We start from the raw sequence: 13330 nt of genomic DNA, 5'->3' as shown, positions 1-13330 counted from the left end.
CCATTTCTCTCCTGCACCTACTGAAAAATGACAGATCTATTAAAAGGAAGAATTCATTTGATGTGCCTTCCATAAAGCCTGAACCTGGGAGAACAGAAATCTCATTCTTCAGGGGTACTTCTCTTCAGTTCTGATACCTAGCGTATTTCATGAGATTTACTTGTGGAGAGCACCTCCTTGTGGACATGACTGGCGCTGAATGATAAAGAAATATTTCTGGTTGAGATTTCATCAATACAACTACATTTGTATTAGTTATCTAAACTCCTTCCTCTTCACCCTGAATTCAAATACATTCTCCCCTCTTCCCTCAGCAATATCAAAATCAGGATTTATTGCTTACCGTCACATTTTTCTGAGCCTTTCAATATTGCCATATTCATTCCTTCAGATTTTCTACTTCCTACAGGCTCGAAACCTCAAACCAATTTTTGCGCACATTCTCAATATTTATAAATGGCGCAATGCTACAGAAGGAGATAATTCTGAGCTCTGCTTAAAGTGCTGCAAAGACTCACAATCAGTGGAATCACTTAAATATGACAAGATGTGTGTCAGCTTTCCTTCTAGGCTGGACCAGCAAAGATCCCCAATTTTACATGTCTGCATTATTTCAGAATGTCAAACGTTTCCAATTAGTCTGTCGAATCCACTGACGAGTACATGGTACACTTTGGTTGTGTCTCCCCTGTGTTTAACCTTTTGGTATCAGCCAGTCTATCCTGCTACAGCTTAACCTCAGCTATATTTGCTAGGCTATCGATGTAAGCAATTTTCAAAGATGGTGATGAAAATGTTCCAAATATTGACCGTAACTTATCTGAAACTCTTGGAAGTGCTTTGACCTCTTTTGATGCTCAGCTAAAGTAACTCAACAGGAGTGGAAGTTCTGACATCTTCACCTCATAAACATGTTCCTGCTAACCTCCACCCCACCCCGCATCACTACAGCAGCAGTTTAAACACTTGTGAGCCATTATCTTCATACATCATTCTGCTTCACAATCTCCAAATGACATACCACCTTGAACAATCTTCAGTACATTAGCTGTACATCAGCAAAAGATTACTGTGATCTGTCTACCCACTCATTTGACTATAACTCAAGACTCGGGAATGGGGGTAGTCATAGTAGATTCTTACTTTATGATAAGCATTTTGTGCATCATGGCAGAACAAAATATAGCATGGTCGTTTCCACAGCTCTGCAATGTGCAAAAATAAACTCTTTGCTTGAAGTCACACCGACACGAAGCATAGAAAGATTGTTGTAAGTTACTGTTTAGTTAGTCCTTGTTTTTTTAAATTCATACAGGATGTGGGCGTCGCTGGTTAGGCCAGCATTTGTTGCCCATCCCTCGTTACTCTTCAGAAGGTTGTGGTGAGTTGCCTTCTTGAACCACTGTAGTCCGTCAGGTGAAGGCACACCCGCTACGCTGTTAGGGATGGAGTTCCAGGATGTTACCTCAGTGACAGTGAAGGAACGGCAACATATAACGAACGGTGAAGTACAGGTCAGAAGCGTTCAAGTCAGACGTCCCTGACCGAGTCAAGAAATCCAGGTGCGACCTCCGCAAAGCCATCCGAGATGCCAAGAGAGATTATCAAACCAAGCTAGAGTCACAGACAGACTCTCGGCAGTTGTGGCAAGGACGAAACAACATAACGGGCTACAAAGCGAAGCCGAGCAGTATCTCCGGCAGCAGCACACCCCTCCCCGATCAACTCAATGCATTCTATGCTCGGTTCAAGCAGATAACCAACAATCCGCTGTCGATTGCCCCAGCAGCCCATAACTCACCCATAACCACCATCACAGCTTCTCAAGTCAGATCGGCCTTCTGAAAGCAAACCCTCGGAATGCGACGGGCCCGGACGGGATCCCTGGTCGCTCACTCAGAGCCTGCGCGGACCAGCTGGCAGAGGTGTTCGCGGACATCTTTAACTTGTCCCTACTCCACTCCGAAGTCCCCACCTGCTTCAAGAAGACCACCAAAGAAGCACCAGGCAACGTGCTCAATGACTACCGTCTGGTGACCCTGACGTCAGTCGTAACAAAGTGCTTTGAGAAGTTGGTCATGATGCGCATCACCTCCATACTCCCAGAACGCCTTGCTCCACTGCCAATTTGCATACCGTCGCAACCGGTCCACAGCAGGTGCCATTTCCCTGGCCCTACACTCATCCCTAGAGCATCTCGACAACAAGGACAACCGCATCAGATGCCTATTGACTGACTACAGCACTACCTTCAACACCATAATCCAAGCCAAGCTCATATCAAAGCTCCAAAACCTAGGACTTGCCTCCTCACTCTGCAACTGGATCTTCGCCTTTCTGACCCACAGACCACAATCAGTAAGAATAAACAATACCTCCTCCACAATAGTCCTCTATACCGGGGGCCTGCAAGGCTGCGTACTTAGCCCCTTACCCTTCTCCCTATACACACATGACTGCGTGGCAAAACGTGGTTCCAACTCCATCTACAAGTTTGCTAACGATACGACCATAGTGGGCCGTATCTCAAATAACCATGAGTCAGAATAGAGGAGGGAGATAGAGAACCTAGTGGAGTGGTGCAGCGGCAACAATCTCTCCCTCAATGCCAGCAAAACTAAAGAGCTGGTCATTGACTTCAGGAAGCAAAGTACTGTACACACCCCTGTCAACATCAACGGGACCGAGGTGGAGATGGTTAGCAGTTTCAAATTCCTAGGGGTGCACTTCACCAAAAATCTGTCCTGGTCCACCCATGTCGACGCTACCATCAAGGAAGCACAACAGCGCCTATACTTCCTCATGAAACTAAGGAAATTCGGCATGTCCACATTAACCCTTACCAATTTTTACAGATGCACCATAGAAAGCATCCTATCGGGCTGCATCATGACCTGGTATGGCAACTGCTCGGCCCAGGACCGCAAGAAACTTCAGAGAGTCGTGAACACAGCCCAGTCCATCACACGAACCTGCCTCCATCCATTGACTATCTACACCTCCTGCTGCCTGGGGAAAGCGGGCAGCATAATCAAAGACCCCTCCCACCCGGCTTACTCACTCTTACAACTTCTTCCATTGGGCAGAAGATACAGAAGTCTGCGCACAAACAGACTCATAAATAGCTTTGCCCCTGCTGTTACCAGACTGCTAAATGACCCTCTAATGGACTGACCTCATTAACACTACACCCCTGCATGCTTCATCCGATGCCGTTGTTTATGTAGTTACATTGTGTACCTTCTGTTGCCCTATTATGTATTTTCATTTATTTCCTTTTCGTTTCAGGTACTTAATGATCTGTTGAGCTGCTCGCAGAAAAATACTTTTCACTGTACCTCGGTACACGTGACAATAAACAAATCCAATCCAATATTTCCAAGTCAGGGTGGTCAGTGACTTGGAGGGAGCCTCCCAGATATCTGCTGCTCTTGGTCTTCTAGATGGTAGTGGTCGTGGGTTTGGAAGGTGCTGTCGAAGGAACCTTGGTGACTTAATGTAGTGCATCCTGTAGATAGTACACACGGCTGTTCGTCGATGGCGGAGGGTTTGAAGGTTTGTGGAAGGAGCAGCAATCAAGCGGGCTGCTATGTCCTGGATGGTGTTGAGCTTCTCGTGTGCTGTTGGAGCTGCACTCATCCAGGCAAGTGGAGAGTATGTCATTACACTCCTGACTTCTAGCTTGGAGATGGTGGACATGCTTTGGGGGGGTCAGGTGGTCAGTTGCTCGCCGTAGGATTCCTTGCCTTTGACCTGCCCTGGTATCCACAGTATTAATGTAGCTAGTCCAGTTCAGTTTTTGCGAATGGTAACCACCAGGATTTTGATAGTGGGCGATTCTTATTAATAATAATAACCTTTATTGTCACAAGTATGTTTACATTGACACTGCAATGAAGACTGTGAAAAGCCCATAGTCACAACGTTCCACGCCTGTTCAGGTACACAAAGTTCCAAACATCCAAATTATGTCAAATTACATATTTTTCGTGACTTGTGGGAGGAAACCAGGGAACCCAGAGGAAATCCTGGCAGACACAAGGAGAACATGTAGACTCCGCACAGTGCTAACCACTGTGCTACCATGCCGCCCAATTCAGCGATAGTAATGACATGGGACAATGGTTAGATCCTCTCTTGAGGGAGATAGTCATTGCCTGGCATTTATGTGGCTCAAATGTAATTTGCCACCTGTCAGCCCAAGGCTGGATATTGTCCAGGTCTTGCTGTATTTGGACATGGACTGCTTCATTATCTGAGAAGTCGAGAGTGGTGCTTAACATTGTGCAGTCAACTGCAAAGATCCCCACTTCTGACCTTATGATGGAAGGCAGGTCATTGATGAAGCAGTAGAAGATGGTTGGGCCCAGGACACTACCCTGAGGTACCTCTGCAGTGAGTGATATCCTGGAGCGGAGATGATAGACCTCCAACAACCACAATAATCTTCCTTTGTGTCAGGTATGACTTCAACCAGCGGAGAGTTTGCCCTGATTCCCAGCTGTGATGCCATATTTGATCAAATGCTGCCTTGGCGACAAGGGCAGTCACTCTTACCTCACCTCTGGCATTCAGCTCTTTTGTCCATATTTGAACCAAGGCTGTAATGAGGTCAGGAGCTGAACCCAAATTGAGCATCCATGAGCAGGTTATTGAAGAGTAAGTGCCACTTGATAGTATTGTCAATGACTCCTTCCATCACTGTTGATGATAAGAGTAGATTAATAGGGCGGTAATTGGCTGGGTTGTATTTGTGCTGTTTCTTGTGTACAGGACATACCTGGGCCATTTTCCACATTACCAGGTAGATGCTATTGTTGTAGCTGTACTGGAACAGCTTGGCTTGGGGTATGCCAGGCCGTGAGGTTACACATTGTGGTTGAATACAATTCTGCTGCTGCTAATGGACAACAGTACCTCATAGATGCCCAGTCTTGAGTTGCTAGATCTTTTCGAAGTCTATCTTATTTAGCATGGTGGCAGAGCCACACAACATGATGGAGGGTATCCTCAATATGAAGACGGGACTTTGTCTCGACAAGCACCGTACGGTGGTCACGTCTATCAATACTGTCATGGACAGGTGCATCTGCAGCAGGCAGTTTGGGAAGAGAAGGTCAAATCTGTTTGATCCTTTTGTTGGTCCCTCACCACCTGCTGCAGTCACAGTCTAGCAGCTATGTCCTTTAGGACCTGGCCAGCTCAGTGTGCAGTGGTACTACCGAGCCATTCGTGATGATGGACAGGGACATCACCCATCCAGAGCATATTCTGAGCCCTTGACAGAAGAAACATACAGCACAGGAACATTCCCTTTGGCCCTCCAAGCCTGCGCTGACCATGCTGCCCGTCTACCCTAAAAGCTTTGATACTACCAGGGTCGGTATCCCTCTATTCATGTATCTGTCAAGATGACCCTTAAACATCACCATCGTACTTGCTTCCACCAGCAGCAAGTTCCAGGCACCCACCACCCTCTGTGCGGCAGCGAGTTCCAGGCACCCGCCACCCTCTATGCAGCAGCCAGTTCCAGGCAGTCGCCACCCTCTGTGAGGCAGCGAGTTCCAGGCACCCGCCACCCTCTGTGAGGCAGCGAGTTCCAGGCACCCGCCACCCTCTGTGTGGCAGCGAGTTCCAGGCACCCGCCACTCTCTGTGCGGCAGCGAGTTCCAGGCACCCGCCACTCTCTGTGCGGCAGCGAGTTCCAGGCAGTCGCCACCCTCTATGCAGCAGCCAGTTCCAGGCACCCGCCACCCTCTGTGAGGCAGCGAGTTCCAGGCACCCGCCACCCTCTGTGCGGCAGCGAGTTCCAGGCACCCGCCACTCTCTGTGAGGCAGCGAGTTCCAGGCACCCGCCACCCTCTGTGCGGCAGCGAGTTCCAGGCACCCGCCACCCTCTGTGTGGCAGCGAGTTCCAGGCACCCGCCACTCTCTGTGCGGCAGCGAGTTCCAGGCACCCGCCACTCTCTGTGCGGCAGCGAGTTCTAGGCACCCACCACTCTCTATGCAGCAGCCAGTTCCAGGCAGTCGCCACCCTCTGTGCAGCAGCGAGTTCTAGGCACCCGCCACTCTCTGTGCAGCAGCCAGTTCCAGGCAGTCGCCACCCTCTGTGCAGCAGCGAGTTCTAGGCACCCACCACTCTCTATGCAGCAGCCAGTTCCAGGCAGTCGCCACCCTCTGTGCAGCAGCGAGTTCCAGGCAGTCGCCACCCTCTGTGAGGCAGCGAGTTCCAGGCACCCGCCACTCTCTGTGAGGCAGCGAGTTCCAGGCACCCGCCACCCTCTGTGCGGCAGCGAGTTCCAGGCACCCGCCACCCTCTGTGAGGCAGCGAGTTCCAGGCACCCGCCACCCTCTGTGAGGCAGCGAGTTCCAGGCACCCGCCACTCTCTGTGCGGCAGCAAGTTCTAGGCACCCACCACTCTCTATGCAGCAGCGAGTTCCAGGCAGTCGCCACCCTCTATGCAGCAGCCAGTTCCAGGCAGTCGCCACCCTCTGTGCGGCAGCGAGTTCCAGGCAGTCGCCACCCTCTGTGCGGCAGCGAGTTCCAGGCATCCGCCACCCTCTGTGCGGCAGCGAGTTCCAGCCACCGCCACACTCTGTGCAAAAAAACTTTCCTTGCACATTGATGCTAAAACTTTGAATGTATTCAAGAGGCGGCTGGATGTAGCACTTGGGAAGAATGGGATTAAAGGCTATGGGGAAAAAGCAGGATTAAGCTGTTGAGTTGGATGATCAGCAATGATCGTGATAAATGGCGGAGCAGGCTCGAAGGGCCAAAAGGCCTCCTCCTGCTCCTATCTTCTATGTATCTATGTATCTCTAAACTTTGCCGCTTGCACCTTATACCTATCTCCACTAGTAATTGACTTTCCACCCTGGGAAAAAGCTTCTGATTATGCCCCTCAAAATTTTGTAGACTTCTATCAGTCCTCAACCTCCGTCATTCTATTAAGGACAGAGTTTATCCAACCTCCCCTAGCCAATGCCCTCTATACCAGGCAACATCCTTGTAAATCTCTTCTGTACCCTCTCCAAAGCCTTCACATTCTTTTGGTAGTGTGGCAACCAGAATTGAACATAATATTCTAAGTGTGGCCTAACTAAGGTTCTATGCAGCTGTGACACGAGTTACCAATTTCCATACTCAAGAGCACTAATTCATCAGCTGATGGTGACTGAATTATGGTAATCGGCAGGAGGTTTCCTTGCCCAGGTTTTAACCTGAAGCCATGAGACTTCATGGGGTCTAGAGTCCTGCCAGTGAGACAGGACATACCCAGGAATGGTGATAGTGGTGTCTGGGACATTGTCTCCAAGGTAGGACTCCGAGTATGACTATAGGCTGGCGCTTAATTAGTCTGCGAGACTCCTCTACCAACTTTGGCACAGGATGTTAGTAAGGAGGACTTTGCAGGGTCAGCAGGGTTGGGTTTACAGTTGTCATTTCCGGTGCCTGGGTTGCTGCCAGGTGGTCCGATTTCATTCCTCTTTTGTGTTTTTCTAGTGGTTGAATACAACCGAGTGGCTTGCTCGGCCATTTCGTTCCCTAAAGGACATCAGTGAACCAGATGGGTTTTTACAACAACCAATGGTTTAATGTCATTAGACTTTTAACTCCAGATATTTTACTGAGTTTAAATTCCATCACCTGCAGTGGTGGGATTTGAACCCGGGTCCCCAGAACATTATCCTTAGTCTCTGGATTGCTGGTCCAGCAACAATTCCACTATGTCAAAGCCATGTTAACATACAAATGAGGCGGCGGCCATTTGGCCCCTCGAGCTGGCTCCATGTGTCAATGAGATCATATTGTGATCTCAACTCCATATTCCTACCTACCCCCTGTACTCTTTGATTCCCTTGTTAGCTGAGAATCTACCTCTGACTTTAAAATATTCAATGACACTTCCTTTGAACACTCACTAGGAAAGAGTTCTAAAGGTTCATGGCCCTCAGAGAAAAAAATCCTTGTCTCCATCTTAAATAGGAGTCTCCTTATTTTTAAACTGTGTCCCTAACTTATAGCCTCTCCTATAAGGGGAAACCATCTAAATCAGTCAAGTCCCCTCAAGATCGTATCTGTTTCAATAAGATAATCTCTAATTTTTCCAAACTCCAAAGGATACAGGCCCAGCCTGCCCAACCTTACCTCATAACACCCTGCATCCCAACTATCAGTCACAGAGGCATACAGCACAGAAGAGGCCCTACGTCCCATCAAGTTAGGTGGGGTTAAAGGGTTACTGGCGAGGGAGTGGGCTAAGGTTGGGTGCTTTTTCAGAGGATCAGTGCAGACCCTATGGGCCGAACGGACTCCTTTTGCACTGTAGACCTTCTTTGATTCTACGTCTGCACTGACAAAACTACATTAAATCTACATTAATCCCACTTTCCGGCGCTTAGCACGTAGCCTTGTGTGTTGTGACATTTCAAGTGCTCATCCAAGTACTTGTTTAATGATGAAATTCTACTATTTCTACTACCCTCCCAGATAGTGCATTCCAGGATCCTACCACCCTCTGGTGAAATTTATTATCCTCAAATCCCCTCTAAACCTCCTGCACCTCACCTTAAAATGATGCTCCCTTGATACTGACCCTTCAGTTAAGGGGAACAGCTGTCCATACTCCTCAATCTTACACCCTCAATCCAGTCCCCTTATCTTCCACCGAGTTTTCTAGTGTTCTCCCATTCACCAAATATTCCCTTGTTTTGTTCATCACCTGTCACTTTTCAGGGTTAAATTCCATCTGCCACTGATCTGTCCACCTGACCAACCAACCTATATCTTCCTGCAATCCAAGAGTGAATTCGTAGCTGTTTCTAATGCATTTATATCTTTTCTTAAATACAGAGACCAAAACCCTACACAGTACACCAGATGCGGTCTCACCAAGGCCCTGTCCAACTGAAGCAAAACATCCCTACTTCGATATTCTACTCCCCGGCAATACATTTTTAAAATTTTTTTAAAATAATTTTTATTCAAATTTTCACATTTTCACAAAAAAGAAAACAACAGAAAATTCGAAGAACAAAAAAAAACAGAACCCCACCCCCCGCCGTAAATACAAAAGAGAAACAATAAATTAACGCCCGTCGTTGGCAAAAACCAGATATTCAAACAAAAACAAAGAGACAACCCCCCGTCCCCCCCGGGTTGCTGCTGACCTTTTGTTTTTACCGTTCTGCCAGGAGATCTAGGAATGGTTGCCATCTCCGGAAAAACCCCTGCACTGACCCCCCCTTAGGGCAAATTTCACCCTCTCCAATTTAATAAATCCTGCCATATCGTTGACCCAGGCCTCCACGCTTGGGGGCCTCGCATCCTTCCACTGAAGAAGAATCCTCCGCCGGGCTACTAGGGATCCCCTTGCAATAAATGACAACATTCCAAATTGCCTTCCTAATCACTTGCTGTACCTACATAATAACCTTTTGTAATTCCTGTACCAGGACACCGAGAAGAGTTCTGCAATCTTTCCCCATTTAAATAATATGCTGCATTTCTATTCCGAACAAAGTGGACATATTCACATTTTCCCACATTATATTCCATCTGCCAAATTTTTGCCCAATCACTTAACTGATCTATATTCCTTTGCAGACTCCTGATGTCTTCTTCAGAATTTAGATTCCTACCCAGCTTAGCAGTGCGGATTCAATTCTCGTACCAGCCTCCCCGAACAGGTGTCGGAATGTGGCGACTAGAGGCTTTTCACAGTAACTTCATTGAAGCCTACTTGTGACAATAAGCGATTATTATGTGTCATACATTTGGTCCTTTCGTCCAAGTCATTGATATAAATTCTAAATAGTTGAGGTCTCAGGCACTGATCCATATGGCACTCTTGACAACCTGAAAATTAGTCAAACACAACTTCACTTTCACTAATCTATGTTGATTCTGCTTGATTGTATGGAGATTTTCTACAGCCCTGCTAAAATCTCTTTAATAGGCTGCACGGTAGCACAGTCGCTTCACAGCGCCAGAGTCCCATGTTCGATTCCCGGCTTGGGTCACTGTCTGTGCGGAGTCTGCACGTTCTCCCCGTGTCTGCATGGGTTTCCTCTGGGTTCCTCCCACAAGTCCCGAAAGATGTTCTGTTAGGTGAATTGGACATTCTGAATTCTCCCTCTGTGTACCCAAACAGGCGGCACAATGTGGCAACTCGGATCTTTTCACAGTAACTTAATTGCAGTGCTAATGTAAGCCTACTTGTGACAATAAAGATTACTATAACAGATTTCAGCATTATCCCCTTGACAGGTGTTAAATTAACTGGCCTGTAGTTTCCTGCTTTCTATCTTCCTCCTTTCTCGAATAGAGGAGTCACATTCGCTATTTTCCAATCCAATCAGACCTTTCCAGAATTATTTCAGAATCATGTTAATTTGTGAGTTTTTGTGCCTTTCACGTTATGGTCAGCATGGACCATATTCAGCATGGACCACATATGAAGTTGAAAAACAGCTGCTACTAGTTTGCATACACCTCAATTTGCGGATAGAATTTGTTGGGGCTTTCTAACTGCGAGTTATTCACGAGTAAGATTGTCGTGCCAAGGACAATTCTTTGCAAAGCTCCATTAAAATTCAACTGGACCAACCCCAAAGACAAAGAAACATCAACACAAATAGAATTGGACCCTCAAGATTTGTAGGGTGAGTGTGAACCAGAGGTTGCGGTTTAAATACATCTATCACACAATATAGTATTTCACCAAAGATATTAAATTCTTGGTCGTGCTGAGCACAGAGTTCATACGCTCAATTTACGATGCAGCCACTATTATAGATACTAACAATGTGGAATGTTTACACATTTGCATTGGTTTGGTGGTATAGGGCTTATCAACGTGCTTCAAAATGAACACAGTGACCGACTCAACACTTTCACTGGATAATAGATTCTGTTTTGGCAACTCCAGGTTATCAGCTGAACTTGTGCGCTGCTTTCTAAAGGACAAATAGTATAAGCAATAATTACAAAATTCTGCAAACATGCCCATTTTGATTAAGCTGAGTGCAAATGGACTGCGGATTTTAAAAATCGGCAAGGCTTTTTATACAAATCAGATATAGACGACTAACCTGAAAAACGTGACGAAGAACTGCACAAGGTCCATGAAGTTGCTGTGCTGAGAAAAGGCAATCTACGGAGAAAAAGGGATACACATAAAATTTAAAATAAAGCTAACAAATAAATGGAATACGTTATGACCATAAAGATAGTACTTAACTGAATTTTGCAGTTAATTTAATTCAGTGTACTCTCTCTGACTAAGAACAGACTCTAGGATTACAATAATCAGGATCCTACGTAACATTAAGATAATTTCACTGATCTCATTCCCAGCAATGAACCGGGCTGGAGAAGGACTTGGGTTGGAGATATGACTGCAACACGGTTTCCTCTTTAATGTGGTTTCTGGTGAGTGGTGAAAGGTCAGTGAAAATGTGCTATTATTTGGAGAAGTTGATTGAGATTAATGAATATTTTCATGGTTTCTGAATGCTATGTTAACAGTTTAACTTACACCTGCCCAGAGTCAAACAAATGAAAGATAATCATGGGTTAAAAAAGACCTGGAATACGCTAAATTAATTTTTTCTACAACTGCCAGTCATGAGGATTAAGCATGGCCACCCTTGACCAATTCAATTGAGAGTTCAGTCGCATCCAAAAAGTAGTGCACTGTATTTTCAATATGCAATTTGGTCCGTAGTAAGGATCACTACCCCTTAGGCAGAAGTCTTCCTTTTAAATGAATAACAATTTTTATTTAGCAAATTCTTTTCTTCTATAAAATGGATCACTGTTTGCCTGTAGCCATCCACTGACCTTTTCAAATACTTACACAACATTTTTGTTAATGTCATAAATCATTTAACATGGTGAGATAGTGATAATGTTAATCTCCTGAAATAGTTCCCACTGAACTATACACATTTATAGATAGGAGGCCATTCTACCCCATTGTGGCTGTATGAGCTCTCCTATGAGAACAACTCTAATCCCACTTTTCTCTCCAAAGTATTTCTCTGTTTGATCAAACAAGTGGAACTGTTCAACATTCAAATCGGACCACAACATCAAATGTTATGTCCATGATTAGATGCAACAGTGATGCACAATCGTGACAGAATTAAAATCCAATCATTCTGAAACTATGGTCTATCTAGAACACAAATACATAAAACAGCAGCTGACAGTCAGAGTTCAATGTAAGTTGGGTACATATTTCCAATTACAATAATTCAAATAAATAGAGAACTGGAGTATGAGCATTTAATACAGTGGAAAATGGTTGAGCATGACATTTAACTGAGTAAAATGCTTCAGTACTTTAAAACAAACCTATCAATAGAGTTTAAATGCACCACAGATCTTACCTCTTCAACATCCATAACGCTGCTTCACAGAAAAGATTTTAAGCATTCTCCTGTTCCTAAAAAGTGCAGCCCTCAAATTGCTTTACAACTTTTGTAAGAAAGCAACCACCCAATTATTGCACAGCTAACACAAAGGGCAGCAACAAGACATGTCATTCAGAAGACTATAAATATGAAGATGATGACAGCGACACATATTGTAACTTGAGTCCAAGCACTGCATTAGAAACACAAATGAAGTTTTAAAATGCTGTTGAGAGATAAGTGAAAAGTAGCAATAAGACCGGCTGGAAAATTATGAGGCGCACTCAATAATACTCTCAAAAGCCAAGTGCGAGACAGAACAACAAAAATTGCATTTGTTCCTTTCAGGAAATTCAACGCCTTTCTATGAACCTTCTGTTTCCTTTCCTGATAAGTGTGCTACAGAGGACAAAACAAACCCCACAAAACCGGTTTAGATGCAAGTAGGCTAATATTTTACTTGCCGAAGAACAATCCTTTGGTCTTTGGTCTTTCCATTCCAGCTCCTACTTCAAGTACAAGCTGGTGGATGATACACCTCGGCCTCCCTAATGCCCCAGCAACAATTCAACTCATTCCACGTGATATCAAGAAATGGATGAAGGCACTGGAAACAGTAACTATTCCGGGCCTTGACAACATCTCAACAGTAGCTCTGAAGATTTGTGATCCAGAATTAGCCACTGCCTGAGCTAAACTGTTCCAGTACAGCTACAACATTAACAATAACCTAACAATGTGGAAAACTGCCCTAGTATGTCCTGTCGACAAAAGGAGGAAGAATCCAATCCAGCCAATTACTGCCCAGTCTACTCTCAATTGAAGTAATGGAAGATGTCGTCAATAGTGCTAGCAAGTGGCACCTACTCACCAGCAACCTGCTCACCGATGCTCAGTTTACATTCTGCCA

The 13330-nt window shown here is 45.5% G+C and overlaps 1 protein-coding gene across 1 annotated transcript in view; it reads right to left on the bottom strand.

The window, feature by feature from the left end:
• atrn (attractin) overlaps positions 1-13330 on the bottom strand; it is a 382044-nt gene that overhangs the window by 135277 nt on the left and 233437 nt on the right. The window contains exon 26 of the mRNA XM_038792945.1: positions 11095-11156. Within this exon, the coding sequence (XP_038648873.1) occupies positions 11095-11156 (62 nt within the window). The remainder of the gene's footprint in view (positions 1-11094; positions 11157-13330) is intronic.

Source organism: Scyliorhinus canicula, chromosome 3 (assembly GCF_902713615.1).
Source record: "Scyliorhinus canicula chromosome 3, sScyCan1.1, whole genome shotgun sequence".
NCBI classification, from domain to species: Eukaryota; Metazoa; Chordata; class Chondrichthyes; order Carcharhiniformes; family Scyliorhinidae; genus Scyliorhinus; species Scyliorhinus canicula.
Note: the sequence above shows the minus strand (reverse complement) of the source record. Positions and strands in the feature narration are given on the sequence as shown.